This window comes from Balaenoptera physalus (genome assembly GCF_965194825.1).
Source record: "Balaenoptera physalus genome assembly, chromosome: 18".
Taxonomy (NCBI): domain Eukaryota; kingdom Metazoa; phylum Chordata; class Mammalia; order Artiodactyla; family Balaenopteridae; genus Balaenoptera; species Balaenoptera physalus.
This window is the reverse complement of record NC_138899.1, coordinates 935,260-959,509: the sequence shown is the minus strand read 5'-3', so window position 1 is coordinate 959,509 and position 24,250 is coordinate 935,260. Positions and strand designations below refer to the sequence as shown.

At 52.0% G+C, this 24,250-nt stretch overlaps 1 protein-coding gene across 9 annotated transcripts in view; it reads left to right on the top strand.

The window, feature by feature from the left end:
* Positions 1-24,250, top strand: part of ATP11A (ATPase phospholipid transporting 11A) — a 125,867-nt gene that overhangs the window by 77,213 nt on the left and 24,404 nt on the right. For 6 of the 9 annotated variants that reach the window (XR_014256150.1, XR_014256151.1, XM_082434969.1 and 3 more), the window contains exons 7-19: positions 1,703-1,806; positions 2,288-2,338; positions 5,124-5,188; positions 5,854-5,935; positions 7,165-7,315; positions 8,384-8,581; positions 9,797-9,970; positions 11,309-11,472; positions 11,777-11,833; positions 13,168-13,239; positions 14,313-14,386; positions 18,155-18,258; positions 22,506-22,687. Coding sequence is in view for 7 of the 9 variants with exons in the window: in XM_082434969.1 (XP_082291095.1) it covers positions 1,703-1,806; positions 2,288-2,338; positions 5,124-5,188; positions 5,854-5,935; positions 7,165-7,315; positions 8,384-8,581; positions 9,797-9,970; positions 11,309-11,472; positions 11,777-11,833; positions 13,168-13,239; positions 14,313-14,386; positions 18,155-18,258; positions 22,506-22,687 (1,478 nt within the window). In the remaining 2 variants the exon portion in view is untranslated. The remainder of the gene's footprint in view (positions 1-1,702; positions 1,807-2,287; positions 2,339-5,123; positions 5,189-5,853; positions 5,936-7,164; positions 7,316-8,383; positions 8,582-9,796; positions 9,971-11,308; positions 11,473-11,776; positions 11,834-13,167; positions 13,240-14,312; positions 14,387-18,154; positions 18,259-22,505; positions 22,688-24,250) is intronic. The other 3 variants (XM_082434970.1, XM_082434971.1, XM_082434972.1) reach the window with 2 other exon arrangements.

Genomic DNA, 24,250 nt, shown 5'->3' with positions numbered 1-24,250 from the left:
TCTTAACCACTGCGCCACTAGGGAAGCCCTATGAGTGTCTTTTTGTTAAAATATCTTAGTAAGGATTTTCTGAAATTATGATTCATTTCTTACGCTCAATATGGAATTCTGTACCAGCATCTAGTGCTACAAAATTTTAATTAACAATCACAAAAGAAGAAACACATCGCTATTAATTTTAAGGATTTCATTGTTTTAAAAACCTGGAAGCTTCCAAGGGGTTTATGAACGTGAGCCTTTCTCTGAGGCTCTGGCTCCGGAAATGCAGCTCTGACAGTGCTTGAATGCTGCCGGTGGACACAGGCGATTCTATGCCGGGGAAGCACCAACGGGTGCCCTAATCCTTTGTGGGTGACTTGGGCTGTCATCGTATGAAGCCCTGTGGGGTTTCCCACGTTTACTCTCACATTTTCTATGTAACGAATCCCAGGAGGGGGGACCTTTCTGGCACAGTCAGCTGTCAGGGAGAGCAGTTCTGGGCTGGAAAGCGCCGGGTGTCCAGTGGCCGTTGGAGCTTGGGGTGGCGTGTCCCATCCTCCCCGGCCCCGGCGAACCGTGCACACCCGGCTGTGGGCTGTGGGCTGCCCTCTGCACCCCGACCCACAGAGGGACATCCCTGCCTAGACGCATCCCCGGAGCAGACGCCACGAGCCTCCGGGAGCGTCACTGCTGTCAGGGTGAAGTTTCATGGCAGTCACCCTGGTCCAGACGTGGCCCCTGTCAGCACCGGGGCTGCACTTGGACCTCTCTGTGTTCGTGCTTGGCGGGGCCGGAGTCACCTGAGCCCTTTCCTTAAAAGCAGAGGTCACACCTACAGTTTTCACATCTGTAAGACGGGGGCAAACCTGTGTTCCAGGGGCTCTTGTGAGGCTATAATTAGGAAATGTCCCAAAGTGCCGGATGCACAAGTGCCTCCACAACGCTGCAGGGATGCTGTGATCACACCCCCTGTTGCTCTGAATCCTTTCACGCTTTGCCCGACACTTACTCATGGGAGACACGGAGGAGACTGCATCCCCTCCCCCCGTCCCTCCTTCCTCTCTCCTCCCAAGGCTGGTCCACCCATCCACGCTCCCTGGTGCCGTCTGGGCCCATCTTCTCAAAACGGGGTCCCAGACCCCAGCACCAGCATCACCTGGGACCAGGTTGGAAATGCGGTTCTCGGGCGCCACCCCAGACTCACGGCCTCAGAAACTCTGGGGGCGGGGCCTGGGGTCCGTGGCCCCCTTGGTTTGAGGAGCCCTGGGGTCAAGGCCAGGTGAGGGACCGTGCAGAGAGCTGTGCTCCCCGGACAGTGACAGGTGAGGGCAGCTTGCCATGCCTGCGACGGCTGTCTGTGAACCGTATAAGCAAGAACGAATGTTTTAGGTCCCAAATTCGTTTCCTAATTCAGAGCGACCACTCTGACAGATGAATCCAAGTGTCCAGTTTAGAAGAAGAATTCTGGTAGCTGAGGGCACTGGCTAAGAATGGAAGAATTTCCTGGCACCTAATAGGTACCGGAATCCCGGTGGAACCTACAGTTCTGTAACCTTGTTACATTTGCAAACTCTTTATTGTACCCCCTGTCTCGTGTGGTAACCAGGCTTATTTATATGCCTAAAAAATTAAACATCGGTGCTGCCCTAGGACGGGCGGCCCCCACTGCTGGGTTTGTCTTGATCATTTTGGCTGTGAATTCCCGTTTCTTGTCAATCTGCAGACCCATTATGCAGTTCAAGACACAAAGGGGTTTCATACGGAGGAAGACATAGATTCTCTCCATGCCACCATCGAGTGTGAGCAGCCCCAGCCCGACCTGTACAGGTGAGCCGGCCTCCTCCCCCCCGGGCGTCCTCCCTGCCGTCCGTGCCCCGTGGCCTAGCCGCGTGGCTGTTTGGAATGAGACTGTAAATCACTGCTGAAAAATCAGGACCTGGTCAAAAGTACATTACTTCTGTATTTTCATAGTCCAGCAGCAGTCCAATCCGTAACTCTTAATACAGATATTTGAAAAGGCTGAATGGAGCTAAATTGGTCAAAGAAAAATGAATTTTCTGTATTTTGAGGAAGTGACTGTAAGTAAAAAAATCATTCAAGTCATGAGCTAAATAGAACAATTAAGAAGTGGGAGGAGGGGGGAGGCGTGGTTTAGCCTCACACCCCTGTGTTTCCAGTACAGAATCCCAGCCCTGCTTAGAAACGGGTCAGGGGTGAGGAGGGGGGGCTCCCCAGAGCCGGGGTCTCGGGTCCTGCCCCGCCCCGGTCCCCTGCTGACCTGGCAGTGACCTGACTCTCCTGTCCCCAGGTTCGTCGGCCGCATAAATGTTTACAGCGATCTGAATGACCCCGTGGTTAGGTGAGGATTCCTGCTTCTTCTGAACACTTGGTGATTTCGTCTCTATCGTTCAATTAAAAGTGGATTCTTTTCCTGATGAGAGTTTTTCATCGTTGCTGTCCTGCTGGGTTTGAGGGGGGAATTCTGCGTGACCGGAGGTCCGGGGTCCGCTCCACTTGCTGGTTTCTCTCGTGTACACGTCTGGACGCGGTAGCAGACGAACAACCCCGTGGAGCCGGGATTCTGCCGAGGGTCTTCTCACAGCCGGGAAGGGTAGGAGCTGGTCCAACAGGCGAAGGGGAAGGCGCGTTTCCCCAACAGAAACGCTTTTCATAACTGAACAGACCGTGCGTCTTCAGCTAGGAGGTTGAAAGGTTTCTGACTCGGGAGCCGCTTTATTGGGCTGCATGAATCTGCCCAGACTCATCACTGGGACACAGCCTCAGTCTTAGACGTTGGGGGATGTGTCTCCCAAGGGCTTGTCCAGGCTCACGTCCCCCGGGGACGGGGGAATCTGCTGCAGGGGATGGGCAGTGGCCAGTGCGGTCACAGGTGGGTGTCCACACCTGCTTCGTCAGTGGCCTCACCCCGGACCACTGGCAGCAGGGAGCTGACTCAGCCCTGAGGTCGTGGCGCCCAGACGGAGCCAGCCCTGCTCACTGCAGCTGTGGCCTGTGCTGCCTCACTTCCCAGGCCTTGGACGTTTTACCTGCACGTGGCCTCAGGTCTACACTGAGGGAACTTGGCTTTCAGTAGGTTTTGACATTGCTCTCCTTCTTCACAAATCCCACTGGTTAGAGAAATTATTTTTCTTCCAAGTTAAGCAGTCACCAGATTGTCTGTGTCCTGGCATTACCTTGTGTATTAAAATACTGGGCCAGAAGTAGGGAAAAAACACTCAGTGGGAAATTACTGCAAAGTAAATCGTCATGGGGTTTATCTCCTTGAAAGGCTCCAGAAATGACTTGTTTTAAGGAAACAGTTGGCACCCCTCTTAGCATGTTTTGATCACCATTCTTCATCAGCAGGTTAGCAGTTGCTTTCCAGAGTCTATGGAGGCATTGCCTTGATCCTTCTTAAATACCTGTTGTTCTAAAGGTAAATGCCTAGTTACTTTGGAGAAATAACGTGGCTTTCTGTGTCTTGCGAGGACTAATTTGAGTTTGAACAAGAGTGAATATACTTAGACGGATCCATGTTGCCAGTGAGTGAGGCTGGAAAAGTGAGCACTGCAGGCTTTCCTTGTTTGATATTTGGACGAAGTTGAAGGCTGAGCCCTTCGGGAAGATAATTACCAATATATTTTGTATTTTGATACTAGTTCTAGTTTAGCTTTTTAAGTATCTATATGATTCAGCAGACTTCTAATATTTTGGTATTTAGAGATGTTTATAAACTCGTGGTGTGGACAGTTACGAGTTATATATCTAAGCTCTCAGTCTTTTTGGAGTGATATTTCTTCATCCTCCTGTCCAAACTAGGAGGGAAGTACTTTTTGAAGTAAATTAATTTTAGACTCCCCAGAGACACCTTATAAAAGGGCCATTTATTTCCATAAACACCTTGGACATGAGCTGTCGTAAGTGTTTGCTAACAGAGGCTGACAGTACTTGTAGCACAAGCAGACAGCACGTGTGCAGCCGGGCGCCTGTCCCGCGTGGCTGTGAGGCTAGGGGACACACCCTGAGGCCATGGGACAGCCCTGTGTAGGCCCGTCAGGTCGGGGGGGGGGCCCCTGCCAGCGCACCCTGCTGGGCAGCCCCCCTTTCTCATCTTCAGCCTGATGTGGTCCTGAGCTGGGTCAGCTAAGTATACTGAACGCATTTAAGCTTATCACGTTCAGTGGATTCTCAACCTTCCATGGTAAAGGGAAATTAAACGCCGACAAAGTGAAAAGCAAGCTTTAGCAAATCTTCCCCTTTACCTCAAATCAACTCTTTCCCTTTATCCTCTGAAGAAAATCAGGAGAATATTGTAAATGGCAAAATTAGTGAATCTGAATTCTGCTTATTTCCCTTCTACTCTTGGGAAACGAGAAGAAATTACTACTCGGTCAACAAAGGGGACCACTGGACCGCGAGCCCCTGGAGGCAGAACGTCTGTCTGCTGCTCGCTGTTGGGTCCAGAGTGCTTGTGTTCACACGAATGGTTTCTGAATTCCTCGGTCGCTGCATTTGCCCCTGGAGCGCAGTACCTGGGTCGCTCCAGACTGCCAGGCCACCCGCGTTCAGGGGCCTTTGGGGCTTGGCTGCAGTGCTTGTAAATGCCACACAGGGCCTCACAGCTTTCTTGCCTGAAAGCGCGACTGTGTTGTGTACGTGAAACCCCCGAGGGTGCAGTAGAAACAGCTGAGGCGCAGGCACCACTTGGGGTCCCCGATGCCTCAGGCCTCAGACGTGAAGCCTGTTAGGAGCGGGTTTCCGGGTTGGTCCCTCAAGTGGCACTTCTGACTAGTGCCCAGGGGCTGCTCATGGCACCCGTGGGGGCCCCACCACCCTCGCTGTCGCCAGTGGAACGCGTTGAAAGCCTTGGGGTGAGGCCCAGTGGGGCTGGGGCGGGGCTGGGGCCCTGGAGGAGCTGAATCTTCTGGGATCTCCCAGCAGACAGGTTCTTCCCGCCCCCCAGGGAAAGAGCACATGCTTTCACATGGGCCCGGCTAGCTTTCCTAGTCCAAGCACAAGCAGATCTGCACCGAGACGGTTTCCTCTTAGAACAGAGTGTGTGGAGCCAGTGAGCTGCTTCTCCATCTTGTCGTGCCGACCTGCTTTCTCCATTGCCCTGTTTCTGGTCATCCTTATCTTTGCAGGCCATTAGGATCGGAAAACTTGCTTCTTAGAGGAGCCACGCTAAAGAACACTGAGAAAATCTTCGGTAAATGTTTTAATTAGTGAATTATTAATAATAGCTTCTAAAACCAAGGACCCATTAAGCAGTTAAAATCCGTAGATTTAACTACGGATGAAAGCGTACCATGAAAGCGTCTCTTTGTGCTTTGAGGGACTGTGGATTTATGTCCGCGGTAATTTTCCTCACTAAGAAAACCAGTCGCCGCGTATAACCGCAATCCACAGAGCCGTGACACTTCAGAGTGTTGCTTGCAAATTAAGTGCCTGTAGTTTTTGACTCAAACGTAAACTTATATCTATGAAAGGATTCACACGGTGTAGTTCTGCAAGAAATTTCCTTTAATGGCTGTATTTCTTTGCTAGTATTTCCCACTTCTGGTGGGTTACTTTTTATGTTTTAACTGAAACAACTTATAAATATACAAATGTGTCCCATTGTTGGAAAACTCAATACATTAAAATCTGAACTTAAAAAATAGTGCGGATTGCTCTCTATGCAGGAAAAGAAAAGCATTCCTTTGGTCTAAAGAATCCTGTGTGACTTTTTATGAACAGCTAGCTTGCCTATAAGAATTTAAAATATGATCCATTATGTCCAGAATTTTGCTTTTATCGTAGCTGCGCATACTTTACGATGTAGAGCAAGACACAGTTGTGGTGTTGTTCTAACATCTGCTCTGTACTTTATAGGTGTTGCTATTTACACGGGCATGGAAACCAAGATGGCGCTGAATTATCAGTCAAAATCCCAGAAGCGATCTGCTGTCGAAAAGTAAGCTGAGTGCCCCATGGTTCGAAACATGTAAAAACCCATCCGTGGCTTCCCGCTGTCTCAAACCCCCGCAGATGGGGAACCGTTTTCCTCTTAGTCTTACTAGCAACTCCTTCACGGGATCTGATGGACAGTCAAGCGGGTTATTTAGACCTTAGATTGACAGTCTTACTTTGTGGGGATGTAAATGGCCACGCACCCTCAGCCACGTCTGCAGGCTCCCGCCCGCGCGTGGACACCCGGAGTTCTGGGTCAAGGTCAGTTGTGGGCGCCCAGCATCTCCTCCCACCATTTCATGAAAAAGTGAAAGTTCAGTCACTTTTCTGATACGGGTTCAGTGAGGAAAGCATTAGCAGAGGGAACAGTCTTCTTTTTATTAAATGGTAAAATCCTTCTGATAATAAGTCAAGGACACAGTTGAATTTGTAAGAAAACATGGCCCAGAATGATGTCTTCTTTGCCTCTCGCTAAAGTGTGTCCTTGACTTGAAGTGTACAACTGAGTTGTCCACATGTTGTGTAATAAAGAGCTCTGGGCTCCTGGGTGATTTGTGGGGAGACTGTTGAGGCGTCGTCTGTCTGCTCCTGGCAAGTCGACCTTGAAATGTGATCCTGGGTCTCTGTCCATCTGTGGCTGCATCAGATGTGAACTTGGACAGTTGGTTCTTATTAAAGAAGAATGCTTAGTTTCCAGATGTCTGCATTGACAAATTGGTTTCAGAAATAGATGTTGGAAAATCAAACCTTCTTCATAAGCTCCTAAGATACCGGCTAAGGATTCAGCACTTTTCCTATGCGGAGGGCATTCGCTCCCTCCCTCCCTCCCCCCTTCCTTCGTGGTGATGATCTCCAAGTTTGGAACTCACTGGCTGATGCACCATGGTAGAAGAAATTGATGTCTGGGTGTTCTTTGAGCTAAGAGTCCTAGACCGTGCAGAAGCCCTGTGAGCAAGGCTGTGCCCTCCTGCCTATCGGAGTTCCCTGCCCTCAGCACTTCCCCTGGTGGCCCCAGAACACATGCCAGTGCCCACGGAGTGTACTCAGATGTAGACAAGCTTGCGTTTTCACTTTTACCGTGACAGTTGGTCGGGGGGTCCTTTAAAACCTGCTGTTGTGCTGTCCCTGTCTGTTCACAACATGTTCCTGCTGACGTCTGTGAGAAAGGCGACGCACAGCTCAGGATTCCTCGGGGAACGGGAACTAAGCCACCACCGCTGTCTTGTGTTTCAGATCAATGAATGTATTCCTCATCGTGTACCTCTGCATCCTAATCAGCAAAGCGCTGATTAATACCGTCATGAAGTACGTGTGGCAGAGCGAGCCGTTCCGAGATGAGCCGTGGTACAACCAGAAGACAGAGGCAGAAAGACAGAGGAACCTGGTACGGAAAGGGACTCCGCGGGCTGTCGCTATGGAAACGTGGGGAGACCGGATGAGGTCTAGGTCGATGAAATCTTTGTAGTAGACGCGCTCGTGGATAGTGAAGGCGTCAGCTGCCTGACCCGCCCCCGCCCCCAGCCCCCCAGCTGTAGATGCTGGTTGAGCCTCCTTCTTTGGGTATTTGAATAGTCAAGTCTGAAAAGGTATCGGCTTCCATCCTAGATTCATAAGGACACACCTTAAACACGTAAAACTCAGCACGGTGACCTGTATTATAAGAGGGGCTGAGTAGCTGCTTATTAGTGAGATACACGGTCCCTAATTAGGTAATAGATGAATAAAAGGAGCATCTCAATGATGGGAAATTACAATAAGAATTGGTTTCATTCTTACGTAGGGGATTTTGGCTCTGTTGCTCATATTTATCAAAAATGTTTTCCCCCAAAACCAGTGTGTTAATTTGATGAAATGTCCTCTACTTAAAGCAGTACAGTCTTCTGGCTGGGCCTACTGCGTCCACCTGAGCGGTGTGCAAAGCCAGACCTGGATCCACTCAGCTCAGAGCAGGGCCGTGTGCAGATCCCAACCTGGCCCCCACTTCCTTCCTGTGTTCAGTCCGGCCTCCCAAGAGAGAAATGGCTCAGAAATAAGGATAAAACTATACAGAAACAGCATTTGTACAGACCCCTAAATTCGGTCGTTTATCAGACTCTCGAGGGAAACTTGCAGTAATCACAGTATACAGCGTCCTGCGGGCTCTCGGCTGGAGACCCACCCCCTGCTCCCCGCCGTCTCTGAGTGTGACTCACAAGTGACCTAATCCCCCCCCCATCCCCCCCACCCTCCAGCAGCGCAGATGTCGGGCAGCTCCTGTCCCGGGCCCACCATGGCGCTAAAGTCGGGTGCAGGAGACAAAGCCGACGGCCCCCACTGCCCCAGTGGTCTTTACCTTTGGGTTTGAAGCACTTGGTTTAAAAACAGCACTTGTTAAGCGGTGCCTGCCTGACTCTAAGATTTGAGCCGTCGTGATGGTGGTGGGTGGCATGGGGATCACACCGCCTTCTCTTAGTTTCTCAGAGCCTTCACGGACTTCCTGGCCTTCATGGTTCTCTTCAACTACATCATCCCCGTGTCCATGTACGTCACCGTGGAGATGCAGAAGTTCCTCGGCTCCTACTTCATCACCTGGGACGAAGAAATGTTTGACGAGGAAACAGGAGAAGGGCCTCTGGTTAACACCTCGGATTTAAACGAAGAGCTAGGACAGGTCAGGTCTCCTGAATTGTCTTCTCTCACTGGCTGGCCATTGAACCCCTCTCTTTCATGTCCCCAGGTTTCTAGAAGCTACGTGATTCTTATCACGCAGGCAGATCATCAGGCTGGTCAGATGGGAACGTTTCCATTTCAGCTCATGCACAGAGATATAACCTATACCTAGTGAAAGATGGCGGCAAAGTGGCTTTTTAACTTTATGTGACAGTGTGGGGTGCTTTTGGGTTTACAAGTTATACAGATTCATCCCATTATCTCACTGCCATAAGCTCAGCCGTGGCCTTTCTAAGTGGTGCTGATTCTGGGTTTCAAGGGAGAGTTAGCAGTGAGCCTGCTCACAGGGGCTGCCCTCGGCTCTCCCGTCCCATCTCCTCGGTCCTCACGGCCCCGGTCATCATTGTCAAGGTGGGCAGAGTGAGACCCGAGTTTCAGTCTCACGGTGTAAAGAGTTCAGAACCCCTCCACTGAACTCCTGCTCCAGGCTGACGGCTCTTGACCTGTAAAGTGGGCGTAATAACAGGTACCCACCCTGCAGCGTGTCCCGCGGACAGAACGTGCGGGTGGGAGCCCCCGAGCGGGAGCCCAGCAGGATGGGTAGGGCGTGGACTCGCCGGGACCCTCCACCCCCTCCCGGGCCCGCGGGTCTCTGATAGCCGGCGGTGGGGGCTCGGGGTGGACCCGTGCTCCCCACAGCTCGCGCGGTGCCCGCAGGGTCCGGGATCCCCACCTTCCTTCAGTCCATCGAGATCCAGGGTTTAAAGCTCTGTGTAGTTTTCACACTTGCCACAGTTTTCTATCGGAGATTTTTGTCCCTTGACTTGTTTGAATTCTGTCACCTTCCAACCCTTAAACGATGCTGCAGGCTTGCGCCTCCCAGGCCTTATGGGATAAGCTCATCCCATCCGTACCCTTGGTTTTTGGTCAGATCGGATCCAGGACCAAGCCCCCAACCCCTACCGCGTCTCTGTCTTTCCATGAGACGGAAGGAGAAAAGTGTAGAAAGTTCCCCCTCGGCCCCCGGAGCCAGGCTGTGTCCGGACGCTCGCATGCACGGAGCTGCGGGCGGGGGCGGCCAACGTGCTCACCGTCCAGCCGGGGAGGCAGCGCGGTTGGGTGAAGGCCCCGGAAATTGCTTCGTTCGGACGAGGCTGCCTTGGGGGGTCCGAGGGCCCTCGAGGGGCAGCAACTCCCAGCCGCGCCATGTCCGCAGGTGGAGTACGTGTTCACGGACAAGACGGGCACCCTCACCGAGAACAACATGGAGTTCAAGGAGTGCTGTGTGGAGGGCCACGTGTACGTGCCGCACGCCATCTGCAACGGGCAGGTGCTCCCCGCCGCCGCCGCCATTGACATGATCGACGCCTCCCCGGGCACCGGCGGGCGGGTAGGTGGCCGTGCTCCTGGCCGTGCACCCTGCTGCCACCCGTCCACGGGCGGGTCGTGCGATGGACCAGGGGCACCTGCGGCCCTGGGGTCCAGGACAGATGCCGCCCTCTGGCGACTCGGGGGAGAAGAGCTGTGAGCGTCCCCGTCTGCACAGGCGTCCCCGGGTGCATCTGGCCGTCACATCAGGGCCGGGGCAGCTTTCGCCACGTGGCCAGGTGGGGAAGCCGTGGGCTAAGAGTAGGGGGCCCTGCAGACCATGAGTGCTCACACACTGACACACACAGACACACACTCACACTCAGACACGGGTGCACACACAGACACACACAGACACAGGCACATGCGTGCTCACAGACACAGTCACACAGACACGGGCACATGCGTGCTCACAGACACAGACGGGCACACGTGCTCACAGACACGGGCACACACGTGCTCACAGACACAGGCACATGTGCTCACAGACACACTCAGACATGGGCTCACACGTGCTCACACACAGACACGGGCACACACGTGCTCACAGACACACAGACACACATCTGCACACAGACACACAAGGCACACACATACACACACACTCACATACAGACATGGACACACCTGCACACAGACACAAGGCACACGTGCTCACATACACTCCGCACGCGCGCGCGCGCGCGCACACACACACACACACACACACACACACACACACACACACACACACACACACACACACACACACTGGTTCCGCGGCTCCAGGTCTCACCCCCTCCAGGAGGGCTGTGACCCTCGGTGGCGGTTGCCCAGGAGACCGTTCCGGAAGCCTTGGTGGCTGCAGAGGCTGCGTGGAGCCCCAGGGGACTGAGGCGGCCTGAGTCGGCTCCGCTTCAGCGGCCTTCTGAGAGCCGGTGCGCGTGGGCCTCTGGTGGTGCAGAGACGGCCTCTTCACCCCCGAGCCTTGGGGGAGGGCCAGGTGGTCTGTGGCCTTGCAGGGCGTCCCACCTGCCTCAGCTGCCCACGTGGCCCGCGCGAGGCCAGCCCAGCCCTTCTTGGCCCCTCAGTCTCGGTCGCATCCCAGGGCACGGGACGGCTTCCGGGAACCCGGGGATCGCAGGCCCGTCTCTTCCTGCGGCCTTGAACCCCCTGCGTCCCTGAGGTCCGTGTCCGTCTTCGCCTGGACCGCGAGAGAGAAGGGAAGGCAGCCGGACTCGGCTGCCACCGCCAGAGGTGGAGCTAAGACTCCCCGACGCCCAGGGCTGCAGGCCCGGCGTTGCTGCTTACCGTCTTCTGTTTGCTTTCCTTGTTGTGCGCGGATGTGCCGCAGAGCTGTGGGTTTGTGCCGCATTTGCAGGAGCGGGAAGAGCTGTTTTTCCGGGCCGTCTGCCTGTGCCACACCATCCAGGTGAAGGACGGCGACGAGGCGGACGGGCCCAGGAAGTCGCCGGACTCAGGGAGGCGCTGCGTGTACATCTCAGCCTCGCCTGACGAGGTGGCTCTGGTCGAAGGTGTCCAGAGGTGCGTCTCTGGTCCCGGGGGCGTGGGGTGTGCGGGGCCTCTCCGCCCCGACCACGGGCTCATCCTGGAAGCGTCCTGCGTCCGGTGCGTTCTGCTGAGGGGGCGGTCACTGCCTCTGTGCTCAGGGCTTCCCCCCGATTCCCACAGTGGTGCATGCGGGTCCCTCCTGCTGTCTCAGATGGGTGGTTTTTCCTCCTAACTTCTGCAGTGAATTAGTTAGAGGGCATTCCAAATAGTCACAGGCTTTTAAAGATGCCAGCAGTCTTAGAATCCCTTTATGACAGGTCCTCCTCATCCATCCTAGAGAATTGACGCCCAGAGATATCAAGCAACTTCCCCAAAGTCACACAGCAAGGAAAAGGTGATGCTGGGTGCTGGGGTTCTCTCACTGCTCACTTCCCATGTGTCCTATTGTGCCAACTCTACCTCCTTCGAGATCTTGTTATTGGGAGTTTTCGCTGCCTCATGACATGGGGTTGTAAGCAAACACTTAGAAAAATACTTTTTTCCAGACACGTGGCATAATTTCCGTCAGGGAAATGTTTTTCCATTCTCACAGCTTACGACCCTGCTTTAATACTGAAGGTGCAGGATTTATACTGTACAGCACAGGGAACTAACCCAATATTTTATAGTAACTTGTAATGGAATATAATCTGCAAAAAGAACTGAATCACAGTGCTGTATAACTGAAACTACAACAATACTGTAAATCAACTATCTTTCAATTTAGAAAGTGCTAAAGGCCACGCTCACCTTCCCCTTTTGCTGCCTTAGTGAGTGGGCACCAGGCACCTCTCCTGTAATTGGAACCGTGATTTTGTTGTTGGCTAAACTCTATGTGTTTTTCCCATGCAATTTGAAAGTGACATCAGGTATGTACGTTGTGTCACCACAGACCTTTATTCAATGTACAAATTCACACATGCGTAGGTGAGAGTTCTTGAATCGAGATTTCTCTCTCCTTGGAAAATGAGTGCTCAGGAATTCAGGCGCCTGCAGTCATAGAGACCACCCTCCAAGCAGCCTCTCCTTCAGCCTGCCAGCTCCTGCCAGGGCAGCGGGACCCTGTCCTCATGGTCCCATAGTGTCTTCCTAATACGATTAGGGCTGCTGCCGTGTTAGTGTATGTCTCCACCTCCACGTCCTGGAAGCTCCTTGAGTCCAGAAGCCAGGCCCGTTTGCTCTTTCCCATCCCAGCCTGGGCCCGCTTGGCAGAGCCCTCACACGTGCTGGTGCAGGAGGGGGCGTTACAGATGAAGTGCCCCGTGGCCCGTTGGTTGAACGGGGCTATAGTTTCCTCATCAGTAAAATGGAGCGTCTGCCTGGAGATTGACGGGCTCCCAGAGTCCTTCCAATCCTGACATGGTAACCAACTTCTAAGCAGCCCCACTGATCAGTAGAGACAGGGACCAATCCTCAGACCTGCTGCCGTCCAACACGCCAGTAAGAAGGCAGCTAATTGCGTGTGGTGCGCCAGACAGTCGGGTAAGTTGACATTCCCTGGGCTCTTGGAGAATGTTCTGAGACAGTGCTATAATTTCCCGACTTTACAATGCAGTTTACAGCCTCTGTTTTTCTGGAAGCATTTCTTTTTCAAAAGGAGAGCTTTCCCAAAGTGTAAAATGGAAACATGCTATGAAAGAGGACCATCAGGGTCCACATTGACTCCCAGGTATGTCTTCTTCTCTGCAGATTGGGCTTCACGTACCTGAGGCTGAAGGACAATTACATGGAGCTGCAAAACAGGGGCAATGACATTGAGAGGTGCGAACCCTGCCAGGCTGGGATGGAAGTGCAGGATTGTCTTTACAGAGCTCTTTCCCTGGAGAAAATACCAAATTCTCTGTACTCCTTCCGTAACTCATTCTCCCTCTTCTCAGTAACAACTCCAAGAATGTCACCGAAACACCTGGAGAAGTTGAGTCGGATGGTTAGAGGAGAAGTTGGGTGGTGGTGTGTCCTCAGACAGACTGGGGTTAAGCCACACATTGTCAGTTTTACTGCAGGAGTTGACAAAGCTTCTAGTACGTTCTGACACCCCCCAAGGCCGAGCTCTGACTCCCCACGAGAGGGCCAACGTAAGCCCTTCCCCCGGGAGTGGCCCTGGAATCCTGTGTTCTCAGAGCAGGTTCCCAGGCCGTGGAGCACGGGGTCCTATAGAAACACTGAGCGGTAGCCTTGGAGGGACCAGATGGACGGGGGACGTTTCACTTTCCGTATCGACTCTTAGGGACCGTCTAGTCTAAAACTGCTGCTCCCAGAGCCAAATGGCATGTTTTGATTTTGACTCCGAGGATGGGGTCATCCGTCTCTCCTTGCTAAATAAACATCAATGGGCAGTTATGGATACGGCACACGTGGTAAAGAATGTAAGATTTGGTGGTGATGGTCTCAAAAGAGCTGGATTTTAAATTTTTGCTCTTAAGAAAAATAAACTCCCAGGTTGCGGAGGTGGTGCGCCCCTCGACTCCAGAACGGCTGCTGGGCCCTAGGCCCGCCGAGGTCAGCTGGGGCTCCTCCCGCAAGCGCTCGGGGCCTCCGGGCGCCATGGGGTCGCCCCTGGGAGGGCAGTGGCATTGCTGTCCGGCTTCTGGTTTCCAGCTGGAAAGGCAAGTGAGAGCGCCCCTGAGGCCATAACCGCCGCTTGGCGCTCCCGGACTCCCAGGAGCCAGCTCGTGGGCCGGCGGGGCCGGCGCAGCCTCACAGCCAGCCCGGCTGACGACCCCCGTGCTGCTTTAGGGACCGTGAAGCACGCAGGGGAGGGTCGGTAGTCACCCCGATGTCATGAGACGTGGAGCCGGATGACGGTGACAGCAATTTTTCAATCTCTTTTTCAGGTTTGAATTGCTGGAAATTTTGAGCTTTGACTCAGTAAGGAGGAGGATGAGTGTAATTGTCAAATCTGCTACAGGTAGAAATTTCTTTCCCTTTGGTGTGTTAAATGATACATTGTGACTGTGTTTTACTCTGATGCCTAAATTCTATAGGAGCTTTAAGGATTTAACTATTTATTCTCTTTTTTAAAAACATGGATAAACCAACCCTAACTCCTCAACCTCAGGCCCCGTTTGTCCCCGAGCATCTTAGGCTGAGGTTTAGTCACCTTTGGTTTTTCCCGCGAGGGAAGGTCCTGTGACTCATCCCCAGGGCTGTAAACTCCCCTCGGCTTACACACGCCGCAGCCTGTATCCTGGGTCCCCCCCGCAGGCCCCGCCCAGGCGTCTGCGACCATGTCCTTCCCAAGCCCCCGTTGCTCACAGCCCCTGCCAGGCCCCCTGGGCTCGTGTCCTTGATGGAAACAGGCAGCTCTGCTCCAGCTCTTCTCGTGGAGGCCCTGAGCCGCCTCCCGCTTTCCTTCCCAGGCTGCCCCCCAGGGTGCACCGCCCGGGCTTTTCCACCTGGAGGCCCTCTACCTGGCGGGGCTTTTCCACCTGGAGGCCCTCTACCCGGCGGGGCTTTTCCACCTGGAGGCCCTCTACCTGGTCTGGACTTTTCCACTTAGAGGCCCTCTATCGGGTGTAGACTTTTCCACCTGGAGGCCCTCAACCTGGTTTGGACTTTTCCACCTGGAGGCCCTCTACCTGTCAGGGCTTTTCCACCTGGAGGCCCTCTTACTCATGTGCAGCTCTCCCAGGACATCTCCACAGCCACCTGTAGGAAGCCTTCCTGGTTTCCTTCTGCCCTTGCGGGGCTGCAGATGTCCTGAATGCAGAACCACACTCTCTCAACAGTGAGCCCAGCACAGCACTGCTGAGTGCTCGGTGAGTGCTGCTGGGTTCAGTTTACTAACGTGTTTTCAAGTGGCATCTTATCAAGAGACATGGCAGCTTACTCTTTCATTTCTTAAAACTAGACCGCACTAGGCTATGTTTTTCTCTTTGGAAACTTGCCTGGAGAGAAACCAAGCAAAGCTGCTGCCCTGAACCTAAACAGACTCAGCCTGAAGTGTGACCTGGAGAGCTGTACGTCAGCAGCGTCCTAACACCCAGGTCGAGAGGATTTCATTTCCACAAAGTGAGGTCCCTTAACAGGGCTGCTTGAGCCTCTTGCGATGGGACGGGAAATGCCTTATTTTGTCTCCCAAGCCGGTTGAGGACATCGGGAGGTCGCTGAAGGCCCGTCTTTCAGCCAGGCCCTGTGAAGTGCGCTCCGCGAGCTGGAGCACTTGGGCGTCTCAGAGCTGGCGCTCGGGTCCGCGTGGCCCCCTCGCCTCCGAAACAGGCTGTCAGGTGTGACGGCTCCACCACAGAGCCTTACACCAGTGGGCGCCGTGGACATCAAGTCCTTGTGTAAATGCTGCCCTGAACACGTGGCCACAGGGGCAGCAGGACACGGGAAGCACGCGGCCCGTCATGTTTGGAGACGAGTCCCCTGGGCTGGTGCTCCCCATGCTGTGCGCTGGCAGCGCCGGGTCCATCCAGGATGAAGGCCTTCACCCGCGCAAGGTCGCACCATCAGTCTTTCTCTCTTGTGACTTTCCCCCATACAAACGTGAGTCATGCTTGAGACAGTCCGTGAGCCGGCGGTCACGGCCACAGCCTCGGGAAGCAACGCCTCAGCTGGTCACAGACCATCTTCTGCCCCCTCTGCCCATTCTCCTGACCCGCCCCAGCACAGCGCTGGAACCGAGGTGTGGACCGTGGAATCTTCACAAACAGCGACACTTCCCGTCAAAAGGAGCGTGGCTCACCTTGGAGCAGGAGCTGGGTCACGTGAAGGACTTACCTCCTCGGCATTTGCGCCGTTAGAAACCCCTTCCTGGAGGGGAGAGGCCGGGCCATCAGAACCCCGCAGGGCAGCAGTGAATTCTCAGAGACGTTGAATATTTAACTAAACAAGTTGTTGTCTAAGTAGTAATACCTCCCCGGAGATGACCCTAGAGGCACTGACTGACAGCCTCGTGGGCAGGACGGAGACCAGAGCCCCTGCAGCCCTGAGCTTCTGAGGATTCTCCCCGAGAAGCCACTGCAGCCGTGGCAGCCACCCAGGTCCCACGGTGCTTGGCGTGGGCCACGGTCACCTCACCTGCGTGTTTGCACTGCTCTGGAGTTCTAGCTTCTTACTCGTTTACAAAACTGGAAAAGCAGGTCTATAGCTGGGGCCCAATACTGTCTGCTCTTGTCCTTTGCAAGTTAAATGTTGCCTTCCACTCCAGATGTTTTCACGTCAGAGGCTCTGCTTGACCAAGTCTTTAGGCTGAACACGTCCCACGTCTACGGCGGGTACAGAGGGATGACAGGTTGAGACAGTAGAAAATTTAAGTCATTCACAGGGCGTTACTTGGAGTCATCTGTGATTTTTCTAGAAAAAGAATTACTGTTCAAGAAGGTATCACCACTCAGAATTGTCTGGACCACAAAACTTGTTTTATCCTATATCTGATGCCGTATGTTCAGGCATTGCCTAGCAGTCACGGCTGGTGGCGGGCACGTGACCAGGACTCTTGGGTCATGGCCTGAGGGTGTGCAGGCTTCTCCTGGGGATCGGACTCACTCCTCAGATTCCCACTGGGGGCAGCGGCCGTGCTGCCGCTTCTTTCCCCTCTCAGCCCCACGTGTCCCCTCCGCATGCCTGCGACACACATTGCAGACGCCATCCTTCCTGGCCGTAGGTGGACGTTGCCCTGGGTTTAATTCCAGGACTTCCGTGAGCGTGAGCCGGGCCGTGTTTTAAGTGTTTCGCTCCGTATGTTGCAGAAGATAGTTCTTTCTGGGACCAAGGATGGAGCCACGGTGGGCTCTGACGCTGCCCCTGAGTTCACGGGCCCTTGTGCAGATCCCCGTGGGGACCACCGGTTCTGGGCTCCCCAGCCCTCGCCCCGGCACTATGCCCCCTCCTCCCGGCCCCTCCTGGTGCCCTGGGTTTGGCTTCCGGGTTTCCTTCCCGCGGGCCGGCAGCGTCTTGGGTTTCCAGGGACCCACCCCGGGCCGGGGCTCGGTGTGCGTGATTTCTGTCTGATGACAAGTGCTGAATAGAGCCCAGTCCCAGCGGCAGTGCCTCCTCTCCAGCCCTGCAGCCGCTGTGACAAGCCCCTCGGTGCTTCCCCAGCAGAGAGCCACGTGGTTTGCAGGCCAGGAGATTCCTCGAGAAAGAGGAGCCCCGGTGCCAGCGGCCTGTGGGTCAGCGCGGGCGCCCACAGTTTTGTCCAAGCCGAGAGCTTCCCGACCCGTCTGGAGAGGAAAACCTTTCGCCTCGAGGGGGGAGGAGCGCGCACCCCCAGCGCTGAGACGTGTGACGTGACCGGGCAGTAGGTGTGGGGAGGATCGTTCGGCAGGTGTTTCCCGTCACTCTTGGTCACGCCCGGTGTCCCAGCAGCTCGTTACCCCATTTGGGGTCGGCCACGCCCTCTGCGTCCATACCCCTCCCTGGTCCCGAGGGCATTCGTCCCTCACTCACATCCTTGCCAGGGAGCAGGCGGAAGGCTGCCCAGGAGCCAGTTTCGCTCCTGGTTCCTGACTTTCCGGAGATTCTGGGCTTGTCGGAATAAAATGAGGCTTTGGCGGGGGCTCCGTAGCTTTGACGTTTTCCTGATCTTACAGGTTAACTGGTAGTCGACATCTCCATGACAGTCTCCGCACTGGTATCTCTGGTTTTGTTTTTAATAAAAGCGTCATTTGAAAAATAATTTCGTCTTCCCCATAGAGTGATTAAATGAAAATCTTCTTTTCTCGTCTTCTAGGAGAAATTTATCTGTTTTGCAAAGGAGCAGATTCTTCAATATTTCCCCGAGTGATAGAAGGCAAGGTGGACCAGATCCGATCCAGAGTGGAGCGCAACGCAGTGGTGAGATGCGGGCGGCGGCCTCACGCCTCTTCTCCCTCGTTGGGGGCGCGTTCCTGCTGGGTGCCACGTGCATGTGCCGCGGGAAGCCTGGCCACGTGCCCTTGGGTGGGCACCACCCTCCGCAGCCCTCCGCTGGTGTTGGGGGGTGAGGGCGTCCAGAATGACAAGCACATTGTGATGGTCTTGAAGAAAATAGATCTTTATCCTGAGGACTTCCAGTGATTGGCGCTTAATGCTTTCCCTGGTGACCTGTTTGGTTTTCTTCTCACATTTTGTTCTGAAGCAAGTGCTCAGTCTGTTCTAGGCTCATCCGAGTTCTTACGTCATCAGAGCGTCATTCCATTTTGTGGCTGAATGATATTCCATCGTGTGGATGCGCTACGTGTGCCACACTGTTTATCCATCATCTGTTGGTGGGCACTTGGGTTGTTTCCACCTTTTGGCCACGGGGAACAATGCTGCTGTGAACATGGGTGCACTTGTATCATCTGAGTTCCTTTGATCACGTACCTAGGAGTGGGATGGCTGGGTCACCTGGTAATTCCAATATGTTTCACTTTTTAAGGAAATGCCAGACCATTCCCCAGAGGATGCACCATTTCACATCCCCACCAGCAGTGCGTGAGGACTTCACTTCCTCCACATCCTTGCCAACACTTGTTGGTTTCCATTTTTGTTAACTATAGTCACCCTGGTTAGGTATGAAGTGGTAGCTCATTATGGTTTTTATTTGCATTTCCCTAATGACTGAAGATGTTGAGCACCTTTTTATGTGCTTATTGACCATTTGCATATCTTCTTTGCAGAAATGCTTATTCAAGTTTTTTGCCCATTTTTTAATCAGGTTTTTTTTCTTGTTGAATTGTAGGAGTTCTTTATATATTCTGAATACTAACACCTTATCAGATGTATGAATTGTAGATATTTTCTCCCAGTCTGTAGGTTGTCTATCACTCTCTCGATAGTATCCTTTGATGCACAAAAGTTTTTCATTTTAATCGAGTCCAATTTATTTTTTGTTATGGCCTGTGCTTTTAGTGTCGTATTTAAGAAACTGTTGTCAAATCCAAGATCATAATTTGTCCCTATGTTTTTTTCTTTTTTCTGAGAGTTTTATAATGTAGCACTTATATTCAGGTCTTTGATCCATTTAGAGTTAATTTTGTGTGTGTGGGACAGGTAAGGGTCCAGCTTCACTCTTTCACATATGGATGGCCGCTTGTGTCAGGACCATTGGTTGAACAAGACTGTTCTTTCCCTGTTGGATGGTCTTGGCATCCTTGTCAAAAATCATTGGGCCACATGTGCAACTGTTCATTTCTGAGCTCTCAGTTCTGTTCCGTTGGTCTATGTCTGTCTTTACACTAGGACCACACTGTTTTGGTGTCCCTTTCCGGTGAGTTTTGAAACCAGGAAACGTGAGTCCGTCCTCCAGCCTCGTTCTTCTTTTACAAGATTGTGGTCTACTCTGAGTTGCTTGAGATTCCACGTGAATTTTAGGGTGGGTTTTCCCATTCCCACAAGAAATGCCACTGGAGTTTTGATAGGGGTTGTTCTGAACCTGTCGATCACTTTGGGTGGAGGTGTCATCTTGGGATATTAAGTCTTGCAATCTATGAACACAGGATGCCTTTCCGTTTACTTAGATCTTCTATGATTTCCTTCAGCAAAATATTGTAGTTTTCAGTCTATGAATCTTTCACCTCCATGGTTTAACTCATTCTTGGGTATTTTTATTCTTTGTGATGCTATTGTAAATGGAATTGTTTTCTTAATTTCCTTTTGGGATTGTTCGTAGTTAGTGTATAGAAATGCAACTGCTTTTTGTGTGTTGACTTTGTATTCTGTACCTTTACTGAACTCGTCTTTTAGTTCCAACAATTTTTTTTTTTCGGTGGTGGTGGAATCCTTAGAGTTTTCTACATATAAGATCCTATCATCTAAGAACAGAAATAACTTTATTTCTTCCTTTCCAACTTGATACCTTTTTTTTTCTTGCCTGATTGCTCTGGTTAAGACTTCTGGTACCCTGTTGAATAGAAGTGGCAAAGGCAACCATCCTTGTCTTGTTCCTGCTCTTAGGGAGAAAGTTTTCAGTCTTGCCCCGTTGAGTATGATGCTAGCTATGAGTTTTCATATATGGCTTTTATCAGGTTGAGGAAGTTCCCTTCTATCCCAGTTTACTGAGTGGTTTTATCATGAACAGGTGTTGGGTTTTGTCAGGTGCTTTCTTTGCATCTATTGAGATGATCATGTGAGTTTTTCTCCTTTGTTCTATTTATGTCATACATTACATTGATTGGTTTTCATATGTTGAATCACCCTTGCATCCCTGGGATAAATCCCTCTTGGTCATGTATATAATCCTTCGGACATACTGTTAGAGTCAGTTTACTGAAATTTTGTTGAGGATTTTTGCATCTATGTTTGTAAGGGATAATGTGCCGTAATTTTCTTTCCTTGTGATGTATTTGTCTGGCTTTGTTTGTATATCAGCATTGTTTTATATACAGTGTCCAGGGTTTTAGTAATACTTCGCAGGAAGAATAGAGGAAAGTATTTCTACTCCATGTTTCCACAAGGGGAAGTCCCATAGCTGCTTTTAAAAGCAAGGTTCTATTTATTTCTGAAGTTTCTGCTGACCGTTCACACCAGCTCTGTTCTGGGACAGCTCTGAGTTACTATCCTCGTATCCTCTTTCTTACCGTGCAGTTTTTCTGGCATGAGAAGGAAGTCATACACCCTGTGCGTTTCACCTCTTAGGAGAAGCCAGAGGATCTGTTCTGTAGTTCAAGTTCATGTCTCTGATCTGTAACTTGATCACCATGGATGCGTCTGATCCAACTTCAACCACTTACTTTTTTTGGCAGAAGTTACCGAGTTATTACTGTGTGCCAAGGAGTCGGGGGTGAAGTAAGACAGTGCCAGCGGCCTGAGAGCTCCCGCCCCACAAAGGAGGCAGGCAGTCAGGAGGGCAGCGAAGTGAGCGGGGAGCGGACCCAGGAAGGATGCAGGGGAACAGCATCTCTACGCTTTCACAGCTCAGGGGTGGGGAGGGACCTGCCTTCTCAGAGGCAAGCGGGCTGCTTGCTTGCTCCCCTCTGACGGGACTCAGCACCTGGACGGTGGGCGGTCACGGAGCTCAGAGCCTTCCCAGAGTGTCGGACACACAGATGCTGCTTTTGTCCTGCTCCTTCCCGGGGGCTCCCTTCCCGCCCTCAGGCTTCCGAGAGCTCCGGGGACAATAGGAGCTGTTAACCCAACCGTGATCATGTCCTTCGGCTACATCTGGAGGTCGGAGAAAATATGAAAGATGTGGTGCGTTCCCTGAGAGTTATGGGACATTAGAATTCATATAGTGGAAAGCCTTCTTAAAATCTTAGAAACCAGTGTTCTCCCAGAATTTGGACTGATTATGTAGGAGACTCTGGCTCATTTCAGGGGATCAGTAGAGTTGGGGCTGAAGGAACAAGGGAAGCAGAAGGGGATCATCCAAGGTCGCCAGTCGGACCATTGTGATGGTTGCTTCATCGTGACCGAAGGAAACGTCTGTTGACAGAGTGAAAGTGCTCCGTGTGGCGCCTTCCTGGTGCCCTGCCACCTGGTGTGCGTGCCCTGTGTGCCCTGACATCCAGAATTAGTCTTAGGTTTTTATTTTACTCTCCTGTGGACCCGATAAGTTTGATCAATAACCATGTGGTTTTCCTTCAGTGAGACCCAAATTAGATCAAAGTGTTGCACAAACACCCCACGTAAAGTGTCACTTTAGAAATATCACTTGATGGGACTTCCCTGGTGGTCCAGTGGTTAAGACTTTGAGCTTCCACTGCAGGGGGCGTGGGTTCAATCCCTGGTCAGGAAACTAAGTTCCCACATGCCACGTGGTGTGGCCAAAAAAAAAAAAGAAATATCACTTGATATTTACTATAAATTGCAAATTGCTATCCTAAAAAAGGTTAACTCTTCATTTGTCAAAATAAAAGAACAAAGTCTTATCTTTCGACGGCCCTGGTTTATATTTTGTATTCCCACGCTTACTAGTTTGAAAACTTTATCATCTACCATGATTATGTATATTTAAGGTGGATATGCTTCAGTTGCAGACGACCAGCCCTTTGAGGGTGGGTTGGTTTCTCGTTCTCTGGTTAGTCACTCTAGCTGGAGAGGGGTGTCGGGAAAGCTTTGGGAAGTGATATTCAGCAAAGTGACCCTCGAGTTCACGTTAAGTGCTGCTTTGTGTCCTGCAGGAGGGGCTTCGGACCTTGTGCGTTGCCTACAAAAGGCTCATCCAAGAAGAGTATGAAGGCATCTGTAAGCTGCTGCAGGCTGCCAAAGTGGCGCTTCAAGATCGGGAAAGGAAGTTAGCAGAAGCCTATGAGCAAATAGAGAAAGACCTTATCCTGCTCGGTGCTACGGCCGTGGAGGATCGGTAAAGGCTCGCTGTGCTTGTCTTCAGAGATAGTCACGTGGCAGTGGGACAGCAGGGGCTACAGGGCCGCTGCGGGAGGATCCCCCACAGCCGGTGTCAGCCGCACCCGGTGAACGCGTTCACGCGTCAGGCCCGGCCAGGCCGCTTGGTTGCCTAGGGTAACAGCACAGGGGGTCAGGCTGTGCTATTGTGATGGTTGACTTTCCACGAATAACAGGCCTGAAAGTCACACTTCCCCAGAAGAAACCAGAAATGGCCCGCATTTTCACACCATATTAGGAATAGTCAAGCTACAAGGCTATGTTGTTCAATTATTCTTTAGAATGGAATCAATAACTAATCTGTTGCTAAATTTGTCACTAGTTCTTTCCAAATACGAGTGTAAACATTTTAGATCTTAACATGCTCAGTGTTTTTGTCATCACTCGTTGAAGGAATTTAAAATAATGAAGTAGAATATTGCAAAAACTGACAATAATAGCTGGTAAAATTGCTGGGTCCTTGGAGGAACTGGGGAGAAGGGAAGGCTCTTAAGGGCGGAGGCATCCTCGCCTGCAGAGCCGAGGACCCTCACAGGGGTCCTGGGAGCTGATGCACCCGGGGGGGAGCTGACATCTCAGGACATTGAGAGTAGATCCCCGGGGATGGGGGGAGGGGAGGGGTTGGAGTGATGATATTTGATTACAAATTATTTCTTTAAAATCTCTAGCCAGCATCTTTACAGACCACTCTGGGCCTCGGTTTCCTTTTTGCTAAAAAGGATGAAATGAGAGATGGTTTTTTCTGTCTCTAGAATAGTACGATTGTATCAGCTCCAGACTTGGCCTGGGAAGTTTACCCCAGAATCTAACCCGAGGCTTCCAGGCAGAAACCAGATCCTTCCCTTTCCTTTCACTCAGCACTGGACAGAAAAACAGTACCTCGCTGACACACATCTGTCAAAAACTAAGACTCTAAAATCTAGAGAACACAGCAGGCCCCCAAGTGAGGCAGACATGGTTTTGATGCCAGACCTCCGCGGATGGCAAGACAGCCTGACCGAGATCGGGAGGGGCGTTTATCCTCAGACTTGTCTTGTGGCCTCTGCAAGCCTTGGGTTTTCCACACGTGGACCAGGGTCATAACACAGTCCTCGTCCTGCAAGGTTCTGGCAAAGACAAAACGTCGCAGGCGAGTGCTTCCCGCAGCATCTGACGCGCGGCGAGCCTGTGACGCCCCTCAGCCAGTCCCAGAGCCGCGACTGGCATTGCACGTTCTCTAGGGGAACCTGGGCTCCAATTTGATACGTGGCAAAATTAGAACAATTTATGCACAAAGAAAAGGTGGTGAGTGTCACCTCTTTTCCAGGTCCCGTTTTTCCCTGGTTAAGACTTTTTTGGTTGGCGGTTATGATGGGCCTTCTTATAATAGCGTAAAATCCTCTCTGAGTAGCAAGTCCCACCAGGCAGAAAACTGTGTGCTCGGCAACTGTTACTTGCACAAGATGCCATTTTGTTTCTTAATATTTTATCCCTGTGGATTTTCTGGTATTAGGAAGTGTTTTGTTGTAAAAAGTTAATACAC